The sequence below is a fragment of the Mastomys coucha genome, unplaced genomic scaffold (assembly GCF_008632895.1).
Source record: "Mastomys coucha isolate ucsf_1 unplaced genomic scaffold, UCSF_Mcou_1 pScaffold15, whole genome shotgun sequence".
Taxonomy (NCBI): Eukaryota; Metazoa; Chordata; class Mammalia; order Rodentia; family Muridae; genus Mastomys; species Mastomys coucha.
In genome coordinates, this window is record NW_022196897.1 from 103,788,408 (window position 1) to 103,816,332 (window position 27,925).

Consider the following 27,925-nt stretch of genomic DNA (forward strand, 5'->3'; position numbering starts at 1 on the left):
CCCCCCATTCTGATCTCACCTAGAAACAAAGGCAAACCCAGAACACAACAAGTTCTTTTGTTGAGCTGGGAGAAATTTCGTCTCTGGACAAGAGGCCACAGGACCTCAACCCTAGTAAAGGAGCTCTCATACTGGTCAGTAACGTCTATAAAAGTCCATTATGGTATGATTGTAGTCCAGGGACCCAAGTATTTACAGAGGGACACTGATGACAGTTTTGGACCATCGGGACTTCTCTGGGGGCACTGATTCTGTCATGATTCAGACAGCACTGTCCTGAGGATGCTCTGCTTGGGTCAGCATTTGTGTATCCTAGGGCTCTAGACCTCTGGCTAAGGGGAAAGCGTCATGGCTGAGTCCTTCCTTCTCACGTCAGGCTACCAGAGCTTGGAAAAGGCTTCCCTGAGTGCTCAGAAAAGTGTGTGTAGAAACCTTGTCAGCTGTATGTTCTGGCCTCTGCTCTCAGAGCAGCAGGGGCCCAGCCTACTCTCCCCCAGGGCAAATAGCAACAAACCAGTCACCTTGCTCAAGGCTGCCTACACGGCACCCGGTCTCCCAGAAGCTCAGGCATCAGCAGAGTTAGAACTGGGAGGACTGGTTCTGTAGTGTGGTTTCCTGGCCTGGAGCATCTCCAGCTTCAAATGAGGAATCGTGTGGAACTGTACAAGAAGGTACTGAGGTAGAAGGAGCTAGGGGACCATTCAGCCAGAGTACGGGTCGCCCAGGAGAGGAAAGGCTATCCATAACTGAGCTCTCTTAGATGCTGCAGCACCTTCAAGACAAAGGAGGAGTTCTCTGACAATGCTTAATCCAACTCTCATTGATGTATAGAGGAAAGCCCGCCCAGAGAAAAAAGGGGGGGTCCTGAGGTCACCCCCGCTAACTAAGAAGCCCTACCTCCCTTGACTGCAGCAGGCAGGTATAGCTGGTAGCTTGATGGTTTGGAGAGAGGTGGTTTGGCCTGACAGTGGGAGGCTGGACAGGTCCCTACACCTTCTCTGTGCAAGTTGTTCTTACAGGGGCTTGCACAGGCTCACCCTACGTTCTGCTCAGCATGGGGCCTCAGTCTGGCCTGTGTTTATTAACCAAATATTCCCCAAGGACAGATATCATTCCTGGGCACTGCACTAGGCCACTGGCCAATAAACAGATCTAACTAATTTGTAAGTGAACTGACTCAAGTTCTGTTGTGTCCCAGGAAGTATCACAGGCTGTGAGAGACTTAGGCCAAAAAGGGGCAATGGTTAGAGCACCTGGAAATGAGAGAATCTGGGCAGAGGGAAGAGGAGACTTAGGCCAAAAAGGGGCAATGGTTAGAGCACCTGGAAATGAGAGAATCTGGGCAGAGGGAAGAGGAGGCGTTCGGGGAGCAAGATCTCAGGTCATCTCTTCACCAGTGTATATTCTCATGTGTGTGTGTGTGTGTGTGTGTGTGTGTGTGTGTTATATTGTCTCTCTGTGTGTTATATTCTTGTGTGTCCGTCTGTCTGTGTGTTACATGCTGATGTGCTCAACAGACCCATGAGGAGGCCAGAGGCTGACATCATTGTCTTCCTTAATTACTTTCCTATCTTACTTTTTTTTTGAGAGAGAGATTTAGTTTCCTATGTGTGTGTCTGTAGATGTGGATGCCAAGGTGTGTGAACAAGCCAGAAGAGGGTGGTGGATCCTCTGGAGCTGTACTTACAGGCAGTCATGAGCCACCTGATATGAACTTTGTGTCCTCTGGAAGTGTCAAAAGAACTCAAGTGTTGAGTCATCTCTCCAGCATCCCCCTTTGAGATAGGGTATCTCACTGAACCTGGAGCTCATTATGATAGCTAGACTGGCCAGTAAGCCCTGGGGGTCTGTCTGTCTGTCTCCTGCTTGCCCCAAGGGCTGGGCCATAGCTGTCCTTTTATGTGGATTTTGGTAGGGGAGAGGGTTTAAATTCAGGTTTTCATGCTTACACAGCAAGGACTTTGCCCACTGAGCCAGCTTTTTAGCTCAGAAGAAGGGATGTAAGTGGCAACCATAACCATCAGTAGTCAGTTCCCAGGAGCATGGTCCCATGTCAGCAGGTCTGAGATAGGCAAGAAGATTTTAGGGTAGAACTTGCTGGAAGAAGAGGGTGTGCCCAATGCCCAGAAAGGAGGACTGAGGGAGAAGTGTTAGCCCATAGGAAGGATGGAGCCAGATTCACAGCAGATAGGGCAGGAAAAATAGATATTTAGGACTCTACAAAGCATGTAAGAACAATACGGGGGACACCTCCCTACCATCCACAGGCTAAGCAGGGGCACAGGTATATGGGTGTGGCAATAGTGTGATCAGGACCCACCCTGTCAGTGTTCACAGGAATGTTCCAGAAAGCACACAGGAGCTTTGCCCAGTATGTGCCAAAGTGCCAGAAAAGAAAATACCAGGGGAGAACAGACAGTCAGTCAAGCACAGACCAGCCAAATGGCAGCTAAACAAGCCATGCCTTCAGATCTCGACCTAGTGGTCAGAGCTCCCCAGTAGCCACACAGCCCAGATCCTATGACTTTTGTGCAACTACACCTAAGTTAAATATAGTTTCCTATTTAGAGAACTGAGGTGGTACTTGGGGGGAGGGCAGCATCATACTCCCTCAGAAACTTTGGTCCTCATCTGTCCAGGCACAAGTGGAGTCTCCCCCAACCCCATACCATCACCATCTGTGGCTCCCTGAAAGTCAGACCCAAGGGCTACAATCATAGCCCTCCCCCAGCCTCAGACCTGAGGTAGCAACCACAGGCCCAACAGAGAGAAAGGATAACGAAGGGGTTCTATCCAAGGGGTCTTTCCAGCTGTTAGTTCAGCTGTTAAGAGCAATGGCAGCTAGTGAGCTGAAGGGCCAGCAAAAGGCATTTGGATGAAACTTTGGAGGCCATTAATAGTAGAGCCTGCAAAGCAACTGTAGCAAGAAGATATTAAATGAATTCATCATGTCACTAAAGCAAGTGTCCTTACTGTAGAGAGAGCTGTGCTCCCCGGGCCTTCCCAGGAAGGCTTGGCTTATACTCCATGTACCCGGGAAGGGTGCCATGGTCTGCAGAGAGGCCAATGTTCCTGAGTGGCTTATCTCAGGTTACCAGGTCCCTTGGGAAGGTCTGGCTAGTGGAACTGAACTTCCACTGCCAGTTTTTGTTTGGAGAGCAGTCTAGAAAAGGTCAGAATTTGAGAAAAAGGAGGGAGAGAGAAAGAGAGAGAAAGAGAGAGAGAGAGAGAGAGAGAGAGAGAGAGAGAGAGAGAGAGAGTTATAGGTGAGGCCAGTATGCCTGAGTTCTTGTCCCATCAGCAAATGGATGGATGGTCCCATCAGGTGGGCACCCATGGACTTTCCCAACAATAACTGGATGCTAGGCAGGCTGGATTCTTCCCTAGGCCATAGAGTAGATAGATCTGTTGAATTGATTGAGTTTATCTTCTGGAAGAATCCTGGTATTCTGCTCTGTGGCGTACCACAATGGGCTTGACTGATCCTTATGGAAGGGGTGTGTGTGTGTGTGTGTGTGTGTGTGGTCTTCTTGCTCTTTCATCAGGTGTGTTCACTCTGTTTGGAGGCACTGCTCCTGAAAACCCCTGCACCTCAATGCTTAGACCTTATCAGTTCATCACCCTCCCAAGGGAAGGGAGAAAGTTTTCCCATTACCCACATCAAGAAACCAAAGCTGAGGTCATGGGGAACACCCAAACAGGGCAAGGGAATTGGTGGTTTCTATAGCTAGGCTCTGCCTGCCTCCTCCTGCAGGAGTACCAAAGGGTCTGGCAAAGTTAGCTCTCCCAACTCATGTTCCAGGGCCCTAGAGCCAAGCACTGTGTTCTTGTCTCATCAGCAGATGCATGGATGGGCTGTCATGGAAAGGGCAGTAGGTAGAACCAGTCCCAGTGCAGAAAGAGACAGGTGTGAACATTCCAGAGGAGAAGGCTGGGAGATCCAGGAGCAGGTCTGGTTCCCCTCCTAGAGCCCAGTCTCCATCGGAACCCTCCTCCTCCCTGCAGGGTGCAGGAATGTCAGCGCCTGCCTCCCCAGTAGTCTCTGAATGTGAGACTCATCAAGTCCATTTGAGTCTGTGATGGAGAGAGAGCATGAAGCAGGGTCTGCAGGCATGGTGTTAACTCATGACTAGTGAAGCCCAGTACTTGGCTCCTAGCAGCTTGCACATATGGAGGCTCTTCTTCTGTCCTCTTCAGATTCTGGGTGGAGAAAGCCACTGTACAGGACTCACCCTTCCTGATCAGTGGTGTAAGGTGGCCTCTTCCCACCACCACCTGTTCAGGCTGTCCTTAGCCTCAGGGACTTCTGAGCACCAGAGTTAAGAGATATAAATCATATACTTGTGTCGTATACATGTGGCTCAGGCCACAGGCTGCTGTGCAGAATCCCAATGACCACATGCCTTCTATACCACACTGTTTCCCCTGCTTCTGAGGGCTCAGAAGTCCAAGGTTAAGATGATGGAAGACCCATTTCCTGGTTTATAAGTAGTTGTCTTTTCATAATAACATCAGGTGGCTAGAGACTGGAGCCTACTCTGGGGCCTCTTCTGCAGGGCACTAGTCCCACTCATGATATGTTATGGGTTTTTTAGGGTAAAAGCCTATGCTCTGGCAGCCCCAGCAAGCTAGGTAGGCTCAAGCCACCTCACTGATATAGGGCCAATTAAAGAAAGGAGTAGTGGAGACTAAGGCAGGGGGAAAAAAAAGATATATACAATATGACCGCACTGGGAAGAGGAGCAGAAGAGGGGTCCAGCGACTCCCAAGTTCCTCTTCAGGAGTACTGACAGGTTTGGTTTTAAATAGAGAGGAGTAAGAGTGTGTAACTAACCAGTACTTACTGTCAGTGTGTGGTTCTGCACTTTCGAAGCCCATCTCTGTCTCAGCAACATCCTGCTAGGTGGGTGGATGGGTTGTCAGATCTGTACAAAGTCCCTCCCTGGGAGGCAAGTTCTGGCTGGCACCAGGGCTTCCGCTTATCCTTTTTCCTTAGAAAGGAATTCAAGCAGAAAAATCATAATTCCTTGTGGTCCACTACCTCACAGACTGATAGCTGGAAGTGAGAGACTCAGGTATGTCTCTTGAGAACGTTTCCCTGCTAGTGAGGAGTTACTTTGGTAGTGCTTGTTTGTTGTTTGTTGTTTGTTTGTTTTTGGAGACAGGGTTTCTCTTTGTAGCCCTGGCTGTCTTAGAACTTGCTATGCAGACCAGGCTGGCCTCAAACTCACAGAGATACATCTGCCTCTGCTTCCCAAACGTTAGCTGGAGTTAACCACTAGGGTAGTTACAGGGCCTTTAGGTGCTAAACACTTCTAAGACCCTGACTCTTAATAACCTTCTCACACTGGTGATTAGATCACAACCTATGAATAGGTAAGTGTGGGGGTGGGGTGGGGAGGACCCATACATTTGCTTTACGCAGGAATTATGAGTCCTTTCTTAGCCATGGTGTGCCTCAGTTTCATCACCAGTAAATTAAGAATAATAATTTAGCACTTCCATGCAGGGTTATCATGCAGATCAAATAAGAAGTGTATGCTAAGAGCTACTCAGGGCTCCGCCCACAGGAAGCATTTGGTAATTGGCAGGTCTGATTACCACTGTTAGGAAGCAGAGGCATCCAGAGATAGGAAACTCACGGGGAGCTTGTTAGCAAGCTCCTGGCTCCTAGGAAGTGTTTTAAGTCCTGAGCAGAAAGGTGCCGGGAAGGATAATGTGTTTGTATTTCTAAACCACAAGTTGATCCATATCTTTCCTCTTTGGCCCTAACCTGGGCTCACAGCCCTAGCTGTGCCAGTCAGATGTTACAACAGGCCTGACAGCCACTGGCTGTCAGAGAACTGGGAAGTGCTCACTCCACCCCATGTGTCACCCTGAGGCACTTGAAGATTGCTCTAGCTGGCTGACTGGCCAAAATTCCAAGAGCCCTTTCTCCTGGTGTTACCTGTGCTTTCTCTAAAGCTCCTGCCTGATGCATGGACATGAACTCCCTCAGCAACAGACCCATGCCAGAGACCATGTCTCCTCAGGGGAGTGTATGCCTGCTGTCCCATACATATCCTTAGCACCATAATGGGGGAAGAGGCCTAGGGGGAGCTGCGTGCACACTGGAGGCAACACTCTTTCATCTGTTGCTAGGACTTTCCACACTGTGGTCCTCTGAGGCAGGGTTGAGCTGGGCATGGATCAGAGGAGCACAGAAAAGAGGGAGAAAGAGACAGGGGAATCAGCCACTCAATCTACCCTGCAGATCCCAGTCATCCCAACCTGTTGAGCATCATCCGACCTAGTATAGCTGAACTTGTGTAGAAGCAGTGGGAAATGTAAAACTTGATGTGTGTTAGACCGTATGCCTGGCATGTCCCCCAGGGTAGTCCTGTACTGAGCATGGGAACTTTTCTCTAGCAAATCTAGTAGGAGGAGTCATTATCTCCTTGGCCCATCTTGCTTGGGAGCCCCTGCCTTTCTTGAAGCCCCAGTCCCCAGTCCCCAGTTCCCAGTCCCCAGTCCCTAGTTCAGCTTCCAAGGGTGGAGGGGAACCTAGGGTTTTCTTTTCTTTCTTTTTTTTTTAAAGATTTATTATATTATTTATTTTATGTGTATGAGTACACTGTAGCTGTACAGATGGCCGTGAGCTATCATGTGTTTGGCTGCTGGGAATTGAACTCAGGACCTCTACCGGCTCCGTAATTCACTGTAGCTGTCTTCAGGCGCACCAGAAGAGGGCATCAGATCTCATTATGGGTGGTTGTAAGCCACCATGTGGTTGCTGGGATCCTAACTCAGGACCTTCGGAAGAGCAGTCAGTGCTCTTACCCGCTGAGCCATCTCACCAGCCCCCAACCTAGGAGTTTCTAACCCTATTCCTATGTAAGGAAAAGATGAGACTTGGCTGATATCTACTCTGGGATATTGTAATCCTTGATTCAAACCAGATTAGATGCCAATTGATTTCTGATAATATTCTAATATTCATATTTTATTGTCCTTCAACAATTCAAAATTAATGCTTAGAGCCATGGTTTTGGCATATAAAGGTATTTTATTAAAAGACAGTAGCTCACATATACGTGTGGATCAGGAAAAAGCAATTTAGGGTGTTGATTCTAGCTTCAGTGCTGCATTTCTTTCCAGCTTTGGTCTGTAGTTCATTTCAAACACACAACAATCAATCTTGTCCTTCGTTCAACATAGTACACCCTCTTCCTATAGCCAACATCAGACAAGTACCTAGGCCCCAGACATCTGTGGGGAAGCCATTTGTATCACTGTAAGGGATTCGAGCAGCTTCCTGGCTGCTCACAGAAGTCAGGGTTTGCTTACAATGTCCAAAGGAAAGAGAATCCACTTAGGAAAGACACAGAGGAGATGGGACGAAGCAGAGAGCAAAGATCCACAAAATGTGCATATAAGTGTTGGGTAGGTGACCAGGAGAATGCGTGATCAGCTGCCAAAGCTTCCCTACTAACCTTCCACTGCACATAAGCCTGGTGCCATGCCTTCTCCAGTAGAGGAGAGGGCATGGAGGTCTGAGGGGCAACCAGACAGGGCATAGGTCTTTGTGGATCTGCCAAGTTCCCATGGATCACCTTCATGCTGGTTAATGGGAGCCTGGTCATAAACTCTAGGTAAGCTACCCAACCCACAATGCCGATGACTTAATCAGAAACGTCACCCATAGGGCTAAAGAGTCCGTGAGCAAAAATAGTGTGAGGTCACTTGAAAAACAAAGTTCGAGATACCAGCAATGGTGGCAAAAGAAGCAGTCCCGTACTGTTCTGTGTCCAGTGTCCCCTGTCTATGACACCAGCAGTCACCTAGCCCCCAGAGGAAGCAGCCCCTTGGGTGCCAAATGTCACATATTTCTAAGCCAGAATCCCCTTAGCACCCAACAAGTACAGGTCTCTCCGAGGGCCCAAGGAAGGACAGCGAAGGTCTTTTCCAGTCCTTGTTTGGGGGAGGAGACAGACAGGTGGCCACTGCTCCCCACCCCCCAACCCAGGTAGAAAGCTCCTGCAGGGACTTATCCTTCTGGATCTGTGTGCCAAGCAGCTGGAACCGATCTCTCCCCAAAGTCTCTTTTCTTTAATCTTAAAGTCACATAAAGTTCTCAGGACTAAGCCAGGATGACAAAGAAATCGGAATCCCTTTATATTTGCTCTCCTGCCTGCACAAAGAGGCCACCCCAGGACAGTCGCAGAGCTGGGGAACTTGTCCAGACTAGCAAGCAAGCCAAGATGCGGGATTTCAGGGCTCCGGATCGGGCCCTGAGAGATGTACGAGTGGGCACATCTTGGGGAGTGGGCCCGGGGCTCCAAAACAGGCATTTGAGAGCTACTTAACGAGCCGATTGCACAACCGCCGCTTAGTAGATAATCCAGGTCCTGGCTTGGCGCCTCAGGGAGGTCGTGGCTGGCAGGCGGTGGTCCGCGGGGCTGGAGCCGAGCTGCTGGAGGGAAGGTGGTGGGCATGCAGCCGCCCCTTAGGTCGAGCCCCGAGTGCCCCTCGCGATCTCTCCGGAGCGCCCGCGCTCTCGGCGTCCCACCTGAAGCCACACCCTGCAGTCCAACTCCGCGCCAGGTGAAGCGGGCGTCGCACCGACGTGCTGCCGCCCCTCCTTGCCGTGCCCGCGCCGAGGTCCCTCCCGCGGAGGGCGGGCCCGGCTCCCGCGGCCTCTCGGGGCTCTCCGCGCCTTCCCGCTTGGCAGGTGGGTGCCCGGGTCATCGCGGAGGATCGGGGATCCCCGGGACCCCGGACGGGGATTACGGCTCCCTAGGGGCCAAGCTGGCCGCGCGCGCACGGCCTCTGCCCCGGGTTCTCAGTCCCCGAAGTTCGGGGATGGCTCCCCGCAGGTCCTAGGGGCCTTTGAGCTCCGGCACAAGGGCTTGGTGACCCACCTCCGCGTGAGCGCCGCATGGGACCCAGCGCGCGGGGACAAGGGCGACCTCGGAAGCAGTGCCGCGCCCCCCTCCCCCACCCTCTCCAGTCCCACTCTCTGCGGCTCAGCAGGCACCCGAGTTCGCTCAGTCGCTAGGCGGACGGGGTGCGGTTCCCGAACGTCTTGGATTCCAGCCAGTCGCAGAATCCGCGGGGACACTTAATTACATTGATCACAGTGTGCTTCTCCCCTAGGCCGGCAGAGGACTGGCCCTGTAAGGTTCTGGAATCTTCCCTCACCTCCATGCTCTAGAGAGCTGATCGCAGAAGGGAGAAAGGAGAGGAGAGAAGGCCACAGGAGGTGAGTGAGGGGGGGCCTCCTGCTCCAGACCTTCCTAGGGGGGTAGGTTGGGAGGGACAGTGGGAGGGCAGGGAGCTCTCCTGAGCTGGATTCCTCCAGGTACTGTTAGACAGTGGCAGTGGCCCAGTGAAGGTGCCATTTCTCAATCCATTGCCTGTATCAGATAAGTCATTTGCAACCTCTTCCAGCACATGGTTGGCCAGCAAGGAGTCAAATGGCCCGCCCAGTCTCAGGCCCAGCCTCTGATGTCATCAGATTTGATAACCCGCTGAACAAGGCAGTGAGTGTCCCATAGCTCAGGTCCACAGAATGCATGCAAGAGGCTTCCAGACAAGAAAGATAAACCCAAGTTTGTGCTGGTCAGTGCAGGAAGCCCTGCTAACAGGCTCCAGATCATTCTACCCTCAGAGAGTAGCTCTCCATTTGGGGGTCTGCTGCCGGGATCACCAGGGGCTAAGGCACAAGAGTTCCGGGGATATGAGCTATATTCTCTGCATTTTTACCGTATTCTAATGCTTTTTTTTTTTTTAGTTCTTTTGTATTAAGGTGGGTAGTGGTCCCTGGTTCAGGTCGGCTAATGTTACACCGCCATACATTGAACACATATATACGTGGGCTAGGAATACATTGGGAACCAAATGGTGGTGGGTTCAGACCCCCACTTTGCTGTTGATTACTTAGGCAGTTGTTTTTCCTCCTAAAAGTTTTAATGTCTCTAAAGTGGGGTTCAGTGTCAAGTGGTGAAGATTAAGCTTGTCTGCATAGGACAGCTGAAACGTGAAACTGGAATGGTTAATGTTCAACAGCCCAAGAAGGTACCTCACCAGGCTTCAGCTAGAAGGGTTTAAGCTACCTTGGGCGGGGACCTTTGAGAACAGTGTGGTCCACTCGGCAACATATTTTGGAGGTTATTAGAGCCAAATGATACATATAAAACGAAGGCAGAGAGAGTTTAAGGAAGGTAAACAATAGGAAGGAGGCCCTAACTCACTGTCTCTAGCATGGGGGGAAGGGGCCAGATCTAGAAGGAGACCCGGCTTCACAGACAGGAACAGCAGCAACATCTGTATGTATTCACATGTGTTCTCAACATGTTCATGGCCTGACCTGAGCATATTGTTACCTTCGGTACTTTTGGGACACCAAGAGTCTTTGGCTTGTGGCTTTTGTGTCCATCTCTGCTCTTAAGTAGCTGTGTGACAGGGCAGGTTGTTTGACATTTCCGGTACTCCTGGTAGAGGAGCTTGGAGTCAGAGAGACTCTGTATTCCACCTCTCCATGTATAACTGAGGAGAGCAGCTTTTCTCAGAACCTCAGTTTCTCTATTGGTAACAAGGAGCCCAGAATGATTGCACAAGCCATAGATGGAAGAATCAAAAACAACCAAGATGGCATTTAACCACAGGGCAGAGGCAGGAAGAGCTCTGTGAGTTCAAGGCCAGCCTGGTCCACAGAGTGAGCATCAGGACAGTCAAGATATAGAAGGATGACTCTGGCAAAGCAGGTTCCATCTATGTCACAGTGGTTTTGAGCAGAAAGCAGGGAGGTTGACAAAACAGAGCTGGACAGCTAAGGGCTATAGACATGTGAAGTTGTCTTGTGGTTGGGGATCGCTGTTGAAGTTCTTCTGGAAAGGTACTAGGATCAGGGCTTCTACACAAAATCATTGAACTCTGACAGTAAGAAGGGCCTGCAGTGCTCTGAAGGAATGTTATTCTTCATCCTTCTTTGAGCCTGTGCCCAACGTAGAGCCTCATGCCCAGGACAGCCCAGTGCTGACTTGCATCTTGCATCTTGCACCAGAAGCAGGATGGGACAAGACTGAGACTCTAGGCACAGCACACAGAGCTCAGAGAGCTGGGCTAGTGTGAACGGCTGCTGGACCAAGCACTGTTAGAACAGTCTGGAACTGGGCCAGACAAGGCCCAAGTCAATATTGACTGTCCTGAGCTGACTAGCCTGCTCCTCAACCTCTTATTTAGCAGGAGTGTTGACATTAGATACTCTTTTAAATAACAGCCCATTATTTCTCCCTTGGGGTTCTCTTCTGCCTGTAGTGTGGGAATGATAGGAAGATTTAGACCCACTACTTCTCCCTGGGTCACACAAGTCAAGTAGCTGAACCTCTGCTCAGCTTTCTGGGGCCTTCTACATTTCAGCACCATGGCCCTATGGAGCTGTACAAAGCCAGCAGAGGGTCCTAGCTTGAGTCTGAAGGTAGCAACTGAGCAAAAAGCAGGTAAAACTTCCTCCTAGTATGGTTTGGGAAATCAGAATAGGAAGCCGGGGTGCCACCTTTTCTGACTTTCAGGGCATGTATAGAGAAACAAAGGGCAGGCCTGGGCCCTAGTGGAGGCTGAGCAATAAGGGGACCACACAGGCCTTGGACAGGGACAGGAGCTTCCCGTTGCTGAACATATTTAAGCAGAGTGCAGCCGGACTCCTCTTGGGAATCCTACGGGGATAGAAATCTGGGCAGAGGCAGAAGGGTAGGTCAGAGGCTTCATGGAATGGACATCTCTTCCTCTGGGGCAGGACAGCCAGGATCTATTTGGAAGAAGCAAGCTTACCTTTCCCAAAAGTGAAATCTTATTTACTATGGTGTGCAGACTAGGAGTGAAGCTGGTGCAGAGTAAATTATATAATTTGATATTTAGGCAAGCTCCAGGGAGTAAAGGTTAAGGAAAATCTCCCTGGCCAACAAGACAATTGAAACCATCTTCTGTTCTCAGAAGTTTCCAATCAGGGAGCTGAGGAGGACCCCTATTCCTCCTAGAGGGGTTGGGATGCTGGACCCAAGGTGAGTTTCAAGGAAGCTCACATTAAACGGGGCCTCTATAGGTCACATGGGGCCTCGATAGTGTGGAAAATGGGTACATTCCTAAGCTCTGCAGAATCCAGAAATGTTGCCTCTGTCTTGTGGTCTGATTTTGAAGTAAGTAGGCTCTTCCTCAAGAAATCTTGGGAAACACTACTTGGGTGGGGGTCCTGACGATCAACTGCAGCCAAATTTGCCTCATGTCTAAACAGACCCTGCCTTTCCTCGCTGCTATCCTTGCGTGAGTAATTTAGTTTGTGTGGCCATCTCATTCCGCGCCTCTGTGATGGAAAGCAAAACGCAGTGGGTACAGATCTTGAATTCAAGGTGCTCAGCCTGGAGCCTGGCCCTTCAAACTTGAGGGATTCTCATTAAAAATCACTCCAACAGCTCCCTTAGTAAGAACAGGCTGTTCTTCTCCTTTGCTATGCCTGAAGAGGCTAGCCAAAGGGAAAGAATTTCTTCTCCCGTCAGCAATGGATACAAAGGCTGAGACTTAAAGATTAGGCCAAGGCCACAGATTCCAAGATTCCTGCCGAGCCTTAGGGCCCTAGACATGAGCTCTGAGAGGCACGGCCTGAGCCTTCCTGTGAGGAAACTGGGCATTTACTCCCCACATTTACTACGTCACAGGCACCTGAGCTGGGTGTCTGTCACTGCTCTGTGCTTCCCAGCCTCTTTCCAGTATTCCAGAATTCGCTTGTGTAAGTAACTTACACTCCAGTCCCCTTTCCAGGAGCTATACACCCCTCTCCATTCACGGTTGTTCTCAGCCTGTGGTTCCTTCCCTGAGTCCCTTCAGTGGTTCCTTGAAAGGCATTCAAAGTGCAGAAACCTGATGTCATCCAAAGCCAGGTGTGGCAGGGTAAGGTGGGTGACCACACTGGACATTTCATTCCTAGTAAAAGCAGGGCTGGCAGGTTAGGAGAACAAATGATATTGATTCAAGATAGGACCCAACGGTGAGTCCCAAACAGCAGTTGCAACAGATGTATATCCCCAAGGGCTGGCTCTACTGGAAGGCTCTGTCCATCTTGGGCCTCTACAGCTCTGTCCTGGATCTGTGAGGAGCTGGCTGCATTGTCTTGTCTCCTGCAGGAGCAGCAATTTGAGAGCTACCCTCTCATCCTCCAAGTGAATGCTTGAACTATTTTCCCTTGTCCCTATGGAAGGATGGTTCTAAACATGGAACCCTGCCCACTTCCCTGTGAGCAAAGTCTATGGTGGCCACCTCCAGGGGCTTGTTTTTAATATATGCCAGACCCTGGTCATCACGGTCCCTAGTGAAAACTTTTAAAAACATTGTGCCCACCCCTTACAGAGTACAAAACATTCTGGCTCCATATAAGGTAAAGGACAGTCTACAGGTCAGGATAGCCCTACTTACCTGGGCTCAGACAAGCCCCAGGTCAGGTGGAGGGAGAAGGCCCAGCCCCTCTCACTTTAGACTCCCATTGGTTTTCATTGGGCCATTAGCTAGAACCTGTTCCCTGCTGGTGAAGACTTCCAAGAGAAGATCATGAGCAGCGCATTGCACATAGTGCATAGGTGGGCATAGGAAAGGCATTGCTCACTGCATAGGTGGGCATAGGGACGGCTCACTGCATAGGTGGGCATGGGAAAGGCATTGCTCACTGCATAGGTAGGCATAGGGACAGCATTGCTCACTGCATAAATGGGCATAGGAAAGGCATTGCTCACTGTGCATAGGTGGAAAGAGGAATGGCACTGCTCACCATACATAGGTAGGCGTAGATACGACACTGCTCACCATGCATGGGTGGGTATAGGCCTAGAGCAGGGCTCATGGAATCTGATCTGGTTTTAGTCCCCACCCCCACCCCACACACATACATAGTCATTTCCTGTTTCTGTGATCTGGGGCAGTCTCTGCCCTCCTGAGCCTTATCATCTAGATGATGAGAGATGATTACTCCCTTGCAGAGTTGCTAGCCCTCAGAAAAGGCCTGACAAAGATAACTCGACAGCACTGGCCTTTTCTGATTCTTCGGAGTCTTCAAACCGCCTTGGACTCCAGTGATCCCAGACCTGTGGCTCCCTGAGTGTTACACCAGCACTCTTCCTGGTTTACAGCGTATGGCAGCACTTCACCCAGAAAGCGTCTGCCAGGGACTGCTACATTCTTTCTGCTAGGCTCCCTGCCAGAGGGCCTCCTTCTCTAACTGGTATTGGCTGGAGTCAGCCCTCCCAGCACTGGGCACCCTGCTCTGATCCAGTTATGGGTCAGAGAGCTGGAAGGTGATATGGAAAGCATGTCTCAAACACCATAGTGCATGCCTAGCCTGAGATCTGATCTTCTGCCAGCCTCCCTCTTCTGGGTTAGAGCTGGTGTCCGACAGAAGGGGAGAGGCCAGCCACCTTGTGTCTGCCCATTTCTACATGGGGTCTGAGGCCACACCCTCTTTCTCAGGCTAGGTAGAAGGGAACGTATGGTTTGGAAGGAAACTCCTGCCCTGCTCCTCTTTGGCACTGGCTCCTCGTTGGATGAATAGAGCGATGACATTTGAAGACTGGCATAGTCTGATTAGATCGAACACCTCAGCATGGTGGCAAATGCAGCAACTGCCCTCTAGGGGCTATTGGAAATATGTGGGCAGGAGGGCCTAGATGCCAAGCTGGAGACCTCTGACTAGGCAGCTGTCCTTGGCAGAGGACTTGGATATCCTGCCTCACTCATGGAGCCTAAGCAACACTGGCTATCATGGATCACTCTTCCATTTAAAAATATTTTGAGGTCTGGAGAGATGGCTCAGTGGTTAAGAGCAGGTACTGCTCCTGCAATTTGGTTCCTGGCACCCAGGTCAGTTGGATGGCACACAACTGTCTGTTAACTCCACGTTCAAGGAGTCTTACACCCACTTCTGGCCTCTGAGGGAACCTGCACTCACATGCACAAACCTACACACAGGTATATGTACATGCACATGTGTGTAAAAAAAAAAAATAAACCATTACAAAATAGATTAAAAAAAAAATTGTCATCTGGGTGTGGTGATCCACTCCTGTAACTCCAGCACTTGGGAGTGTGAAGCAGAAGGATTAATAGAAGGCCAGCCAGCCTGGGCTACATCTGTAATGACAATTTTGGAATTTTGGTTTCTTTAAAAAAAAAAAACAACACAGAAATATTATAAGAATATGTTTTTGTTTTAATCCCAGGTGTGGATCTGGGGCTGCTTCAGACTGTCCACAGCAGCTGACTGTGATTTGCCTCGTGCTCTAGCAGGGATGTGATCTTGCCAGGGGCAGATAGTTTCTGCAATTGTGTAACGTTTGGAATTCTGAGGACTTCTCAGGGGGTATATAGATGCTAGGGCCAATAGGTGGGCTGTTGGGGGGGGCTGTTGTTGGTTGTTTGTGGTTGTGGTTTGTTAAGTAGTTGTGTACAAAGAAGAAACTATAACAAGAAAAAATTAGATATCCTGACAGTGATGATCAAGCTTGTCCCAAGGAATTTGATGCCGCTGATCAACAGGAAGTTGTCTAAGGATAATGTCGCCCCCTTTCTGACCCCTGACTTTATTTAGGGATTTCTTTTCTTCCCTCTCTGTCCTTCTTTCTCTCTTATCTAATATGAAGGAGTTGAAAGAGTAGAACAAGACTGGAGAAGGGGGGCTGGAGAGATGGTTCAGCAATTAAGGGCACTGATTGCTCTTCCAGAAGTCCTGAGTTCAATTCCCAGCAACCACATGGTGGCTCACAACCATCTGTAATTGGATCCAAGGTCTTCTTCTGGTGTGTCTGAAGACAGCTTACAATGTACTCATCATATCTATATAAAATAAAGAAACTTTTTAAAAAAAAAAGGTGAAAAAGGATAAAAGACATAAAGACACAAAGTATCCAGAGAAAAGCTACAAATGTCATAAAAACCCTATCTTAAAAATGGGTTGTTTTCCTTAGATGATTAGGAGGTGGCGTAGGAGGAAGTCCCCATTGCCCCACCAGTTAAACTAAGCAATTATTTTCATGTATTTCCTTCCTACTGCACTAACAAATGGCAAAGGTGAAACTTTAAGTAATGATCCCCTATTCCTGTTTAGATAAAGAAAACCTTGGTGTTTTAATTTGCCTCTGGAGTCCATGAACCCAGCACGTCAGCCACTCCAGAAGAAACCATCAAACATGGGCCCAATATAGTCATCACATGTTGGGGGAATGGGGAGGGGACAGACAGACTGAACACACACACACACACACACACACACACACAAACACACACCTGCCACCAGCTTTGTGATTTTCCCTTTCACATGTGGGTTATGGTTTGTCTTTAGTTAATTTGAGGGTATGCCAAGAGCTCATTTCTTCAGATTCATTGCCTCCCCCCCACACACACACCCATGGATATTTAATTGCTTCAGCTACATTCAGCTACAGAAAAGATCATCTATTCCTACCATATTGCAATGTCACCTTTGCCATAAATCAAGTGACCTCATCTGAGCGGGTCTATTTCTGGATTCTTGCTTCTGTCCCGTTGCTCTGTTTGTCAGTCCTTGTGCTGTTTCTACAGCATATTAATTACGCTAGCTTTATGGTAAACCTCGATATATATTTAGTATAGTCCTCCAACTTTGTTCTCTCAGATTGCTGCAGCTATTCCTGGTTCTCTGTTTCCCTGCACATTTTAGAATCAGTGTGTCAGTTTCTGCCACATGAAATATGCTGAGCCTGAAATAAGTCCGTAGGTTGACTTGGGAGTAACTGGCACCTTCACAGTGTGAACTCCTCAGCAGACGCACATTCTTTAATATCTCTAATAATGTTTTACAGCTTTCAATATGAAGACATTTATCCTTGGGTGTTTGCTATTTTGAATGTTATATGATAAATATTGTCATTTCCATTTCTCTCTTTTAAAATTTATCTTTATTTTATTTTGCATGTGTATGTGTGTGCTTTGTATATCAGCCTGCAGAGGGTATCAGATCTGGAACTGAAGTTCCAGTTGGCTGTGAGCTGCCATATGAGTGCTGGGAACCAAACTCAGGTCTTCTGTAAGAGCAGTAATTAATTCTTAGCCACTGAGCCATTCTTCAGTCCTCCTCCTCCTCCTCTTCCTCAACAGACTCTCTAGCCCAGGCTGGCCTCAATGCATGCTGGCCTTGAATTCCTGATCCTCCTGTCTCATCTGGTATTACAGGTGTGAGCTACTATGCCCAGCTTTATTTCATTTTATATTGAAATTCAATTAACTTTTACTTATGTCGACCTTGAATTGAGAACTTTCTAAATTAATTTTGCTGTTGCAAATTCTTCTGACTTTTCCACTTTCACAAACACGCCGTCCCAAGCGCAGTTGGGCCTTACTATGTTTTGGATGAGCCCTAGTGGCCTTCCTTTAAGTCAGATTTCCCATTGTTTTAAATGGTTACCTGATTTCTTGAATCTCGATCTGATCTCCTCCTACCCAAAGCTCCATGAGCTGCTTCTGTTAGCCTTCAATCTCTGTAATCCCCTGGCCGGTGGTCTTTCTCCGCGGATCTCTCTGCTGCCTCCGGGGAGATCTTGTCAAGGGATAGCCGTTAAGGTGAACTCTGGAAGGAAGGTATTGGAGTCACTGACACCACTTGATGCTGCCACCTTCCCTCCCCATGAATTCCTGTACAAGAACCAAGAACTGATCTCCTGGTGGGCATGGAGTTGCTGAGGAAATCAGGGTTCTTGGAGGAAGGCCTCAGGCAGTTCTTTTGTGACTCTGGATGTATTTGCACCTCTAGAAGATTTCTCAGCTACGGAAGAAGCAAGTGGATCTGTGTCTTAGGGTTTCTATTGCTATGGTGAAACAATGTAACAAAAAGCAAGTTGGGGAGGAAAGGGTTAATCTAGCTTAAGGTTCCAGCTAACAGTCCATCTCTGAGGGAAGTTGGGGCAGAAGCTGGTGCAGAGGCAATGGAAGAGTGCTATTACTGACTTACTCCTATTTGCAAACTCAGCCTGCTCTCTTATAGAACCCAGGACCACCAGCCCAGGGATGGTACTAACCACAATGGGCTGGGTCCTCCCCATCAATCATTAAGAAAATGCTTTACAGCCAGATCTTATGGAGGCACTTTCTCAATTGAGGTTCCCTCCTTTCAGATAACCCTAGCTTATGTCAAGCTGACAAAAAACTAGCCCACAGAGTCTGCTAACAATCCAGGGAGAGGGTCTGCCTGAGAGACTGTGGAGATTGGCCCTGCTGACCCAAGCAAGAGGGAGAGGCCTAAGCAGTCCAAAGAGGCTGCCTAACAGAGATGTGAAGTAGAGTGTCTGGGTCCCAGAACCTAGAGTTTTAGTCATGACCCCTTGAGAAGTAAATGAGAGGGGAAAGAGCTTTGGCATCACTCGCAGACCCAAAGGTACCCAAGTGTCAGTGTCTGAAGACCCCAAGCATAGGCACAAGGTGAGAGAGAACACAACTAGAGAGATGGCCAGCATCCTTTGGGAGTCTGTCGCTTGCCCTCCCCTAACCTTGTGAGCTATTTTCCACAAACACCACTAGATAGACAGGCAAGGCACACAGAGGCTCGAGTGGCTTGGGTAACTGTTCCAAGTCACTCTTATTTAGGGTAGAGGCACTCAACAATTCAGTGATGCATTTCAATGTAAAGTCTTCAGTGTACAGGGCTTCTGGAGCCGTCACTCTGCCCTTAGGGAATATCAGAGTGTGCTGATCTTCTAGGAGGTATGCTACGGAAACCACTGCCTTACACAGAGCAAGTTCCTGGTGAGGAAGTGGTGATCCTTCCGTCTTTTTTGGTGGTACTGTTGCCTGCATCCTCTCCAGAACCTGCCAAAGTGATGGGGGAAAATACTGTCTCTGGAACGAGAGCAGTTGGAGATGGCAATGGCCCTGCATGGCAACTCTTCAACTGGAAGAGTAATTCAAACCTTCACAAGGAGAAACAGTGTAAGCTCGATAAGGCAGTGCATTTGGGGTCCCAGCTATTCCAGAGACAGAGGCAGAGGGATAACCTTCAGGGAAATCCAGTAAGACCCTATTCAGAATCAGAGGCATATTGATTCATTCCATTTCTGAAATGTTCATAGGCACTCAAGTGCAGTTTATTAGTATGCTTAGTCAAGCCTGGGACTTCCTAAGAGTGACCAGGACAGCTCTTTGGAACCCCCTCTACCCTCCAGGTTACCACCCCCCCCCCTCTCAGATCTAATCATATTACTCTTTCCAAGTCTACACCATTCCCATTGATGGAGTTCAGTTGAGCCTCATGCTAACCCCAGATTAGCAAGGTGAGAGGTGCAGGCTTGACCACAAGAGACATTTTGTGTCCAGGATAAGATTAAAATCCACAGAAAGTGGCTACGTGTGAGACTGTCTGCCTTTTTGTAGAGAACTTGACCTGTAAGGTAGCTACCCTGGCCCTACCCAAGGCTGACCTTCTGGTTCAGCCCTTTTCAGAGTGAAGGCCGAGTGCATGTGTATGAGGAGGGCCCTTTTGGCATTGCCAAGTCGCACGATACCTACTCAGCCCGGGCATCAGTGCTGCAGATTGGCTGTTTGGCTTCTTGCTAATGTTGTGTGTTGCTTTAACAGGTTTTCTGTTAGTCAGCAAGAAACAAGAGTTGAGCACGATGAAGTTTTTAACAAATCATTTGATACAGTTTGCTAGTTTTGTTTAGGGCTTTCACATCTATGGTCATTTGTGGGGCAAGGGGTGTCACAGTTTAGACAGGATTTTGTAATATATAGTTCAAGCTAGCCTCAGGCTCACAGCAATCCCCTAGCACAACTTCCAAAGAGCTGGGATTATAGCCATATAACACCATGCCCGGCTCCTGTGCATGTTCTTTTGGTTTCCTTTTTTTTCTTTTTAATTTTTTCTTTTCTTTTCTTCCTTCCTTTCTTTCTTACTCTCTTCTTTTCTTCCTTCCTTCCTTCCTTTCTTTCTTCCTTTCTTCCTTCCTTCCTTTTTTTTTTTTGGCTTTTCAAGACAGAGTTTCTCTGTATAGCCCTGGCTGTCCTGAAACTCACTCTGTAGACCAGGCTGGTCTTGAACTCAGAAATCTGCCTGCCTCTCTCTCCCAAGTGCTGGGATTAAAGGCATGTACCACCCACTGCCCAGCCACGTGCATGTTCTTAAGTGAGATTTATTCAGACTTTCCTTTTCTTGAATTCTTATTTGGCTGCAGAGACAAGATCATACCAGCTTCAGAAAACACTTCTGCCGGCCTTCCTTCTATTTTGTAATTCTTCAGTGTGGACTGATATTTGCAGTGGGCTTTGGGTTTTATAAAAGCACTCCTTGGCACAAGCAATAAGGTGGTAGTCTATGCGGCTATTTAATCATTTATTTATTTATTTATTATAGCACCTTCATTGTTTCTACAACTGCTCTGCTGGGAGCCAGCCATTTCCCTGAGGAAATCCAGAAGGGAGTAAGAGAAGCCCCAGGGACAGAGTAGTGATGTAAGAGAGACACACAGAGGCCTGAGCCTGATCCCCAGTGCCCACTGAGCCACCCCAGGGTCCCTGGGACCAGTTCAGCTAACCCTCCTCTTGCAGGCACCATGTTCCGTAAAAAAAAGAAGAAACGTCCTGAGATATCAGCCCCACAGAACTTCCAGCACCGCGTCCACACCTCCTTTGACCCCAAGGAAGGCAAGTTCGTGGGCCTGCCCCCACAATGGCAGAACATCCTGGATACTCTGAGGAGGCCCAAGCCTGTGGTGGATCCTTCTCGAATCACACGGGTGCAGCTGCAGCCCATGAAGGTAAGGGGGCCAGGCTTCTCACCATGTTCAGTCTCTCTCACTCCACAGGAAGCTGTCTGTGAACCCCCAGAGGCATCAGGAGGGGCCACTTGCTTATCAGAATCAAGTCTCCTGTCTCGGTTCTCTGCTAATCAGCCTTCCTAACTGGGGAGAATTTTAAGCTGGGTGTGGTGGCTCTCCATTAAAAGCCCAGCGCTAGACAGGCTGAGGCACTCATGTTGCTAGGAGTTGGAGGACTAGCCTGGGCTACCGGGTGAGGCCCTGTCTTGAAAAAAATATTACCCAAACCACCAAAATTAATTAATTCAAGTTTCAGTTAATAATCTTTAAGAATGTCTCATCTACCATTTAGACCTGTAGCCCCTGGGGAGTTGCAGCTGTTACAGACCAGGGGTCACAATGAGGAGATTTAAGAGTTGGTTGGGAGTTGAGGTCAGGAGACTTGTTATAGTGTATGGGGGGGGGGGTGAAGGAGTCTCTCTGAAGACCACTGGAAGATCTAAAGCCTGAAGTGCCTTTCCTGAGTTTGCCAGCTCCCTAGGCTCAGCTGGCCACCCACTTTTCATGTTGGACCCTAACCTTATGGCTATCTATTTATCTGCCCCGCTGACCAGGGCTTTCTCCCCACATCCTTATAGATTGGCACAGCATGAGCCTGACCCACTGTGAACACAGGCGAATATCTCAAACCCTAACACCCGGATGGTGATAGCGGAGGTGTGTGTGTGGGAGGCTCTGAGCCACCCCCTGCCACGAAGGGGCTGTTTGTCCATGCTCTTTTGTCTTCCTCCACAGACGGTGGTACGGGGCAGCTCGGTGCCCACGGAGGGCTACATCTCGGGGCTGCTCAACGACATTCAGAAGTTGTCAGTTATCAGCTCCAATACCCTGCGTGGACGAAGCCCCACCAGTCGGCGGCGGGCACAGTCCCTGGGGCTGCTAGGAGATGATCAGTGGGCTGCTGACCCTGATATGTACCTCCAAAGTCCTCAGTCTGAGCGCACTGATCCCCATGGCCTCTACCTCAGCTGCAATGGGGGCACACCAGCAGGTCACAGGCAGATGCCATGGCCAGAACCACAGAGCCCACAGGCTCTGCCCAATGGGATGGCTGCCAAGGCACAGTCATTGGGCCCTGCTGAGTTCCAGGGTGCCTCACAACGCTGCCTGCAGCAGCTGGGTGCCTGCCTACAGAGTTCCCCACCTGGTACCTCACCCCCTATGGCCACAGGGAGGCATGGGGTGAAGGTTGCCAAGCAAAGCTCCGAAGAGGCCCGGCCACAGTCTTGCTTGGTGGGCTCAGCCATTGGCAGGCCAGGTGGAGAAGGAAGCCCTAGTCCTAAAAACCAGGAAAGCAGCCTCAAGCACCGGCTCTTCCGAAGCATGTTCCTGTCCACTCCTGCCACAGGCTCTGCAAGCAGCAGCAAGCCGGTCCCTCTGCCACAGAACAAGGTATATGACCTGGGGCTTCCTCCTGGGGTCACTCAAGGAGGACAAGGAAGCACACTCAGCAGATATCCATAGGCCAATAAGTATTAGAGATGCCAAGCCTCATGGGGCCCTCTCCACTCACTGGATGAGGAGGAGAATGTGGGAAATCAAAATGGCCAACCAGAGTAGCTTTGGCTAATGGCTATAGCTTGAATTCACCATCTGAATCCATGTCTTCCAAGGGATTAGCTTGTTTGAGTCACAGGCTGTAAGCCAAGTCATTTCAGGTAGAGAGATGAGACCCCTGTGGCTGACATTCCTGTTCTCTGAGGCCTGGCAGTCCACATCGAGAGGCAGACCCTCCTTTTAAAGCATTGTTAGCCAAAATCTCAGGACAGAACCTTGAGGCCCAAGTAGGGATGTGTGCCCTTACCTGGAGAGGACAGGGTCTCTCTGCCTTCCTCTTTGGAGGCAGTTCTGAAGTCCCTGCTTCCCTGAGAACTGCAGGGGATTCTGGGCATTGCTCGATGCCTACAGTGACTGCCTCCTCTTCCTCCTTTTCCTTTTATCTCCATAATTATTTCTTCTTCAGTGTGTCAAGAGAAGACCAAAGGGTCAGAGAAGAATCAGGCCTCAGTTCTCACTTCAGCAGTAGTGTGTGCTTAATTCTCTAATGTCCCTAGAGGGGTACACCTTTCCAGAGAGTGTGTACTATGAGAATACATATGAGAGTGTATACTAAGAGACCTGACCTTGCTCCCAAACTTGGAATAGCAGAACAGAGGGTTTCTTTCCTGAGACAAACAGAGGGGAGGGAGACTTGGTGGCATTTTCTTTTGGCAGGCAGATTACTATGTTTCCCTACTTGCCTGCCTGCCCATCTTATCTGCAGTGAAAGGACCACCATTGCCCATTTGGCAGATGATGACCTACTCAGAGTAAGCTAATGCTAGGGTCTCCAGCAAATCACAGGAGCAAGCAGGAAAGGTCTTCTCTCAGCGCTGTCATCCCGTCTCAGGCCTTCCAGGTGCCTGGATCTTGACTACAAAGCATTGCAATCGTGGTGGATCTTCTAGCCCCTGAAAGACAGGATGAGCTTGAGGGTTTTAAGCTGTGTCTAAGAAACAGCTGCTCACAGTGGTGGGGCCTCCCCTTGAACAGGGAGGACATTGAGAGAGATCTGGGTCCTTGCTGTGGTCATGGTATGACTGTGGTCTAGCCTGAACTGGAGAATGACCTGAGCCTACTAGTGCTCCAAGTCACTTCCAGCTGAGGCACTGAGGAGGCCTTTTGGCTTCATGCACTCCTGGTCCTCACAGTGAGATTAGGGGTCCCTGGAAGGCTGTGACTTGGGGGACATCCCTACATAGCTAAGGTGTGACAGGGCAAGGCATAGCACTAGGGACATGAGGGTCAGTTGATCCCTGCGTCTGCTTGGGTGAGCTGCAGGGGTCTAAAGGAAGGAGGTGCTAACACCGAGCTGTGCCCTGACATCATTTGTTTGAACTGCCAGTCCCCATGGATGACACTGGGTGGGTACTGAAAACCCACATGGGCCATTTTGTATGCCAGGGCTCTCCCACAGTGGAAGCAGTTGATGGTTGTCATGGGCTCAGAGAGACCTAACATGGTTCCAAACTCAGGCGAGTAGTTTCCTTCAAAGCAGACTTTCCAGATAAATGCTCACTAGCTGGGGCTCTTAAAGGCATGACAGAATCTCCCCTCAGCCATCTCTGTGTATCTGCAGACTCCCAGCAGGGCTCTGGTTCTTGCTTGGGGTGAGTCCCCAAAGCCCTGGGAATAGGAGCATAGAGCTGGCAAGCCTTTGGCAGAACCAAGATTCAGGGAACCTGAGCAAGCCTGAAGTGGCAGCTCCAGGAGATCGCCTTGAGTTCAGTGCTGTGGCCATGTGTGAAACCTAGTAAGTGCACACATCTGCCCCTGGGGTAGATTAGGGTGTCCTAGGCAGCCTTCAGTGTAGTCCCTGGAAGGTTACTCTTCATGTGCCTTTTAAAAATACAAGATCCCTGAAGGGGTGTTGAGGGGTGGGCTCCTTTTGCTCCAGCGCTGGTAGGAAGGCTCAGATAGGAGAGGGCTTCACCAGCTTCCAGGGATGGGCTGTCTTTCCTCTGTCTCACCTCCAACTGAGGTTACCTCCCTCCTTCCTTCTTCAAGGGTTCTTTAGCCAAGAGCCTAACTTCCTAGATACACAGCCTAACAAGAGCACCACCACATGGCAGCTGTGGTTTTTTTTTTTATCTGTCTTCGGTTCTGGGAACCTGTCACAGCTACTCATTGCCCCTTGACCAGGGCCCCCTCCACTCACATCAGGAGCCTCTCACCCAGCTTCTCTGAGAAATCTGTCTCCCTGAGGTCTGCTTGTCAGTTGCCCAGGAAGAAATAACCAGCTGGAGGGCACCCAGGGGACTTACTGTCTTTGTTTCCCCCAGAGTGGGAGAGTGGGTATAAAGAGATGCTCTTGAATCTGTCCCCTGGGGGTTAGGGGATACATCTGCTGCTCTGGTCAGGTTTAGCTTCATCAATTTAATCTGAAGTCCTGGGTGATCCTGCTAGTGTCCAGACCACAGCAGCCAAGCTTGCCTCTAGGAAGCTTGTCTCAAATGTTTCTTAATGTACCTAATATCGTCTCTTTCCTTGTCTTCACAGCTCAATTCTGCTTTCCGACCACCACAAAAAGATTCCTCTTCAAACCTGGTAGCCAAGGCCCAGTCCTTGCCCTCAGATCAGCCCACGGGGACCTTCAGTCCTCTGACCACTTCAGATACCAGCAGCCCCCAGAAGTCCCTCCGCACAGCCCCAGCCGCTGGTCCACTTCCAGGCCGGTCTTCACCAGCAGGCTCCCCCCGCACTCGGCATGCTCAGATCAGCACCAGCAATCTATACCTGCCCCAGGACCCCACCGTGGCCAAGGGGGCCCTAGGTGGTGAAGACACGGGCATTGTGACCCACGAACAGTTCAAGGCTGCGCTCAGGATGGTGGTGGACCAGGGTGACCCTCGGCTGCTGCTGGACAGCTATGTGAAGATTGGGGAGGGCTCCACGGGCATTGTGTGTCTAGCCCGGGAGAAGCACTCAGGTCGCCAGGTAGCAGTCAAGATGATGGACCTCAGAAGGCAGCAACGCAGGGAGCTGCTCTTTAACGAGGTGGGGAGCTGGTGGGATGCCCGCAGGGTGGTCAAAAGTGTTCAGTGCGACTTGACACACGGGGCCGGACATGGCAGGAGAGCAGGGAGGGCCTGACAGTGGGATACTGTGCCGGGTACTCAGGCCTCTCTCTGCCCTCAGGTGGTGATCATGCGTGACTACCAGCACCTTAACGTGGTGGAGATGTACAAGAGTTACTTGGTGGGAGAGGAGCTGTGGGTGCTGATGGAGTTCCTGCAGGGCGGGGCCCTCACAGACATCATCTCCCAAGTCAGGTGGGCAGTTGAAAGGGCTGGGCTGAGGGAACACCACCCCACCACCGCTTTGACATGGAGATCAGTTGCCTCTGGCCAATAGGACTAATCCTATTAGACTCCTGCCTGTTTGGGATCACTGAGACTCATGGGTAAGAAAAAGTGTACTCCAGGGTAACAGCCTGCTGAGCATGCTGCCTGGGAGTTGTGGTCCCTTTGCAGGGGACCCCTCTCTAAGCCAGCCCAGCCACCCTGACCACATGGCTCTTCCATGGTGGCTTGCCTTCCCTGTCCAGGCTGAATGAGGAGCAGATCGCCACTGTGTGTGAAGCTGTGCTTCAGGCCTTGGCTTACCTGCACGCCCAGGGTGTCATCCACCGGGACATCAAGAGTGATTCCATCCTGCTGACCCTGGATGGCAGGGTAGGTCCTCCCTTACCACGGCTCAGCTGCCCCGCACCATTCTTGCTGGTGCCACGTCTCCTCCTGGTCTCCAGCCACTTCCTTTTCAACTCCAGGTGAAGCTCTCAGACTTTGGGTTCTGTGCTCAGATCAGCAAGGATGTCCCCAAGAGAAAGTCCCTGGTAGGGACTCCATACTGGATGGCTCCTGAAGTGATCTCCAGATCCCTGTACGCTACTGAGGTAACGCTTCCCTCGACCCCCAGGCCTCCAAGCTTAGGACCAGGTAGCTCCTCTGTCTTGCCCGTATTAAGTATTCTACCACGAGTTACCCCAGTTCTGAGGTCCCCACTTAATCAGTACCTATCCCCTGCCTCCTTTTTGAGACAGGGTCTCTCTATGTCCTAGATTTCCTGGGACTCACTATGTAGATCAGACTGGCCTCAAAATCACAGAAATATGCCTGACCTGCCTTCTAAATGCTGGGATTAAAGGCATGCACCACTACACCCTGACCTGCCTCCCCTTTTTGATGGAGTTACTTTCACCTGGACTTCACTATGAAGCAGGCCCTGCCACGCACTGCTCTCTTCAGCACTTGCTCATCACCGTGTTCTCCATGAGGGGTGGTTTCTATGGCCACTGGCCACTCATACAAAAAGGGGCAGAGCGTAGGGAATCAGACCAGGGGCTAGCGGGGAGGAAGCAGCCTCACTAGGACACCTGGAAGGAGACAAGCTGTTCCATCCAACACACTGCTCCTAAGAGCCAGACCCCAGCAGCAGAGTCAGGGCTATTCTCTTGCAGGTGGATATCTGGTCTCTGGGCATCATGGTGATTGAGATGGTGGATGGAGAACCCCCCTACTTCAGCGACTCCCCAGTGCAAGCCATGAAGAGGCTCCGTGACAGCCCCCCACCCACGCTAAAGAACTCTTACAAGGTCAGTGATTGTGTTAGGCGGGAACTCCCCAACCTCATATCCCCAAGGCCATTTCTCCTGAGACAGGAGGATGGGGACCTGGAGCTGTGGAATCAGGATATAGATATACGCTTTCCGTCTTTTCCCGCATAAAACCTGTGCTGGGTCCAAAGTCACATGTATGTACCAACCATCAGCTTCATGCCAACAAATTCCCACATGCAGCTGCATCAGGAGAGCCACTCTGCAGCAGGCTCTTGACAGAACCTCACCTATACCTGTGAGGAGGAAGAGAAGCCCTAGCTGTCTCCCAAAGAGGAATCCAGAGTACAGATCCTCCCATCTTACTTGTCTGGGGCCCATACCAACACAGTGCCATCACATAAATGGGCTTGTCCTCCTGTATGACACATCCTGACCATAGCTGAGCCACTGTTTGCACCTTAGAACCAGTATATATACTTATAATTAACTCTCTCCTGCCAAATATATCCATTCCCCTGCTACCAGATTGCCACAGGACAGACAGCTAAATGGTACTGCCACCTAGTGGCCAAAGTTAAAATATGTCCCAGAGGATTGATGGCCAGTTTCTAAGAGGCTCTAAGACAGCTTGGTCCCGTGGAGACTGCCCTGCGAAGCCCGACATGAGCAGGTCTCAAAGAGCACCTGTTAGTTAACTGTCCCAGGGAGGCAGCCTTCTGTAGCATTCCCAGGCAGCCTGGTAGATCAGGAACTGGATCGCTGATGCCAGTTCCTTGCCCCTTTCGCAGAGCTGCAGAGCCTGAAAGCCAAGAGCCCCGAGAAGCAGGCAGGGGGAATGGGCCGAGTGTGGAACCCAGCCACCCAGACTTTCCAGACATCCTCATCCTATTCATTGCTCTGCCGCTCTCATAACAGGTGAACTGGCCTCCTTCTCTTGCCTCCTAAGCCAACAATCAGTGAGCCCCCCCCC

At 50.1% G+C, this 27,925-nt stretch overlaps 1 protein-coding gene across 6 annotated transcripts in view; it reads left to right on the plus strand.

The window, feature by feature from the left end:
• The window catches only part of Pak6 (p21 (RAC1) activated kinase 6), a 36,609-nt gene that overhangs the window by 6,872 nt on the left and 1,812 nt on the right, over positions 1–27,925 (plus strand). For 2 of the 6 annotated variants that reach the window (XM_031371458.1, XM_031371461.1), the window contains exons 3-10: positions 9,136–9,241; positions 20,590–20,798; positions 21,594–22,250; positions 24,897–25,394; positions 25,536–25,669; positions 25,945–26,071; positions 26,167–26,292; positions 26,857–26,991. In XM_031371458.1, coding sequence (XP_031227318.1) covers positions 20,595–20,798; positions 21,594–22,250; positions 24,897–25,394; positions 25,536–25,669; positions 25,945–26,071; positions 26,167–26,292; positions 26,857–26,991 — 1,881 coding nt within the window. In that variant the 5' untranslated portion in view covers positions 9,136–9,241; positions 20,590–20,594. Of the gene's footprint in view, positions 1–8,654; positions 8,711–9,119; positions 9,242–20,395; positions 20,494–20,589; positions 20,799–21,593; positions 22,251–24,896; positions 25,395–25,535; positions 25,670–25,944; positions 26,072–26,166; positions 26,293–26,856; positions 26,992–27,743; positions 27,871–27,925 lie in introns of those variants that run through there. The other 4 variants (XR_004118791.1, XM_031371459.1, XM_031371463.1 and 1 more) reach the window with 4 other exon arrangements.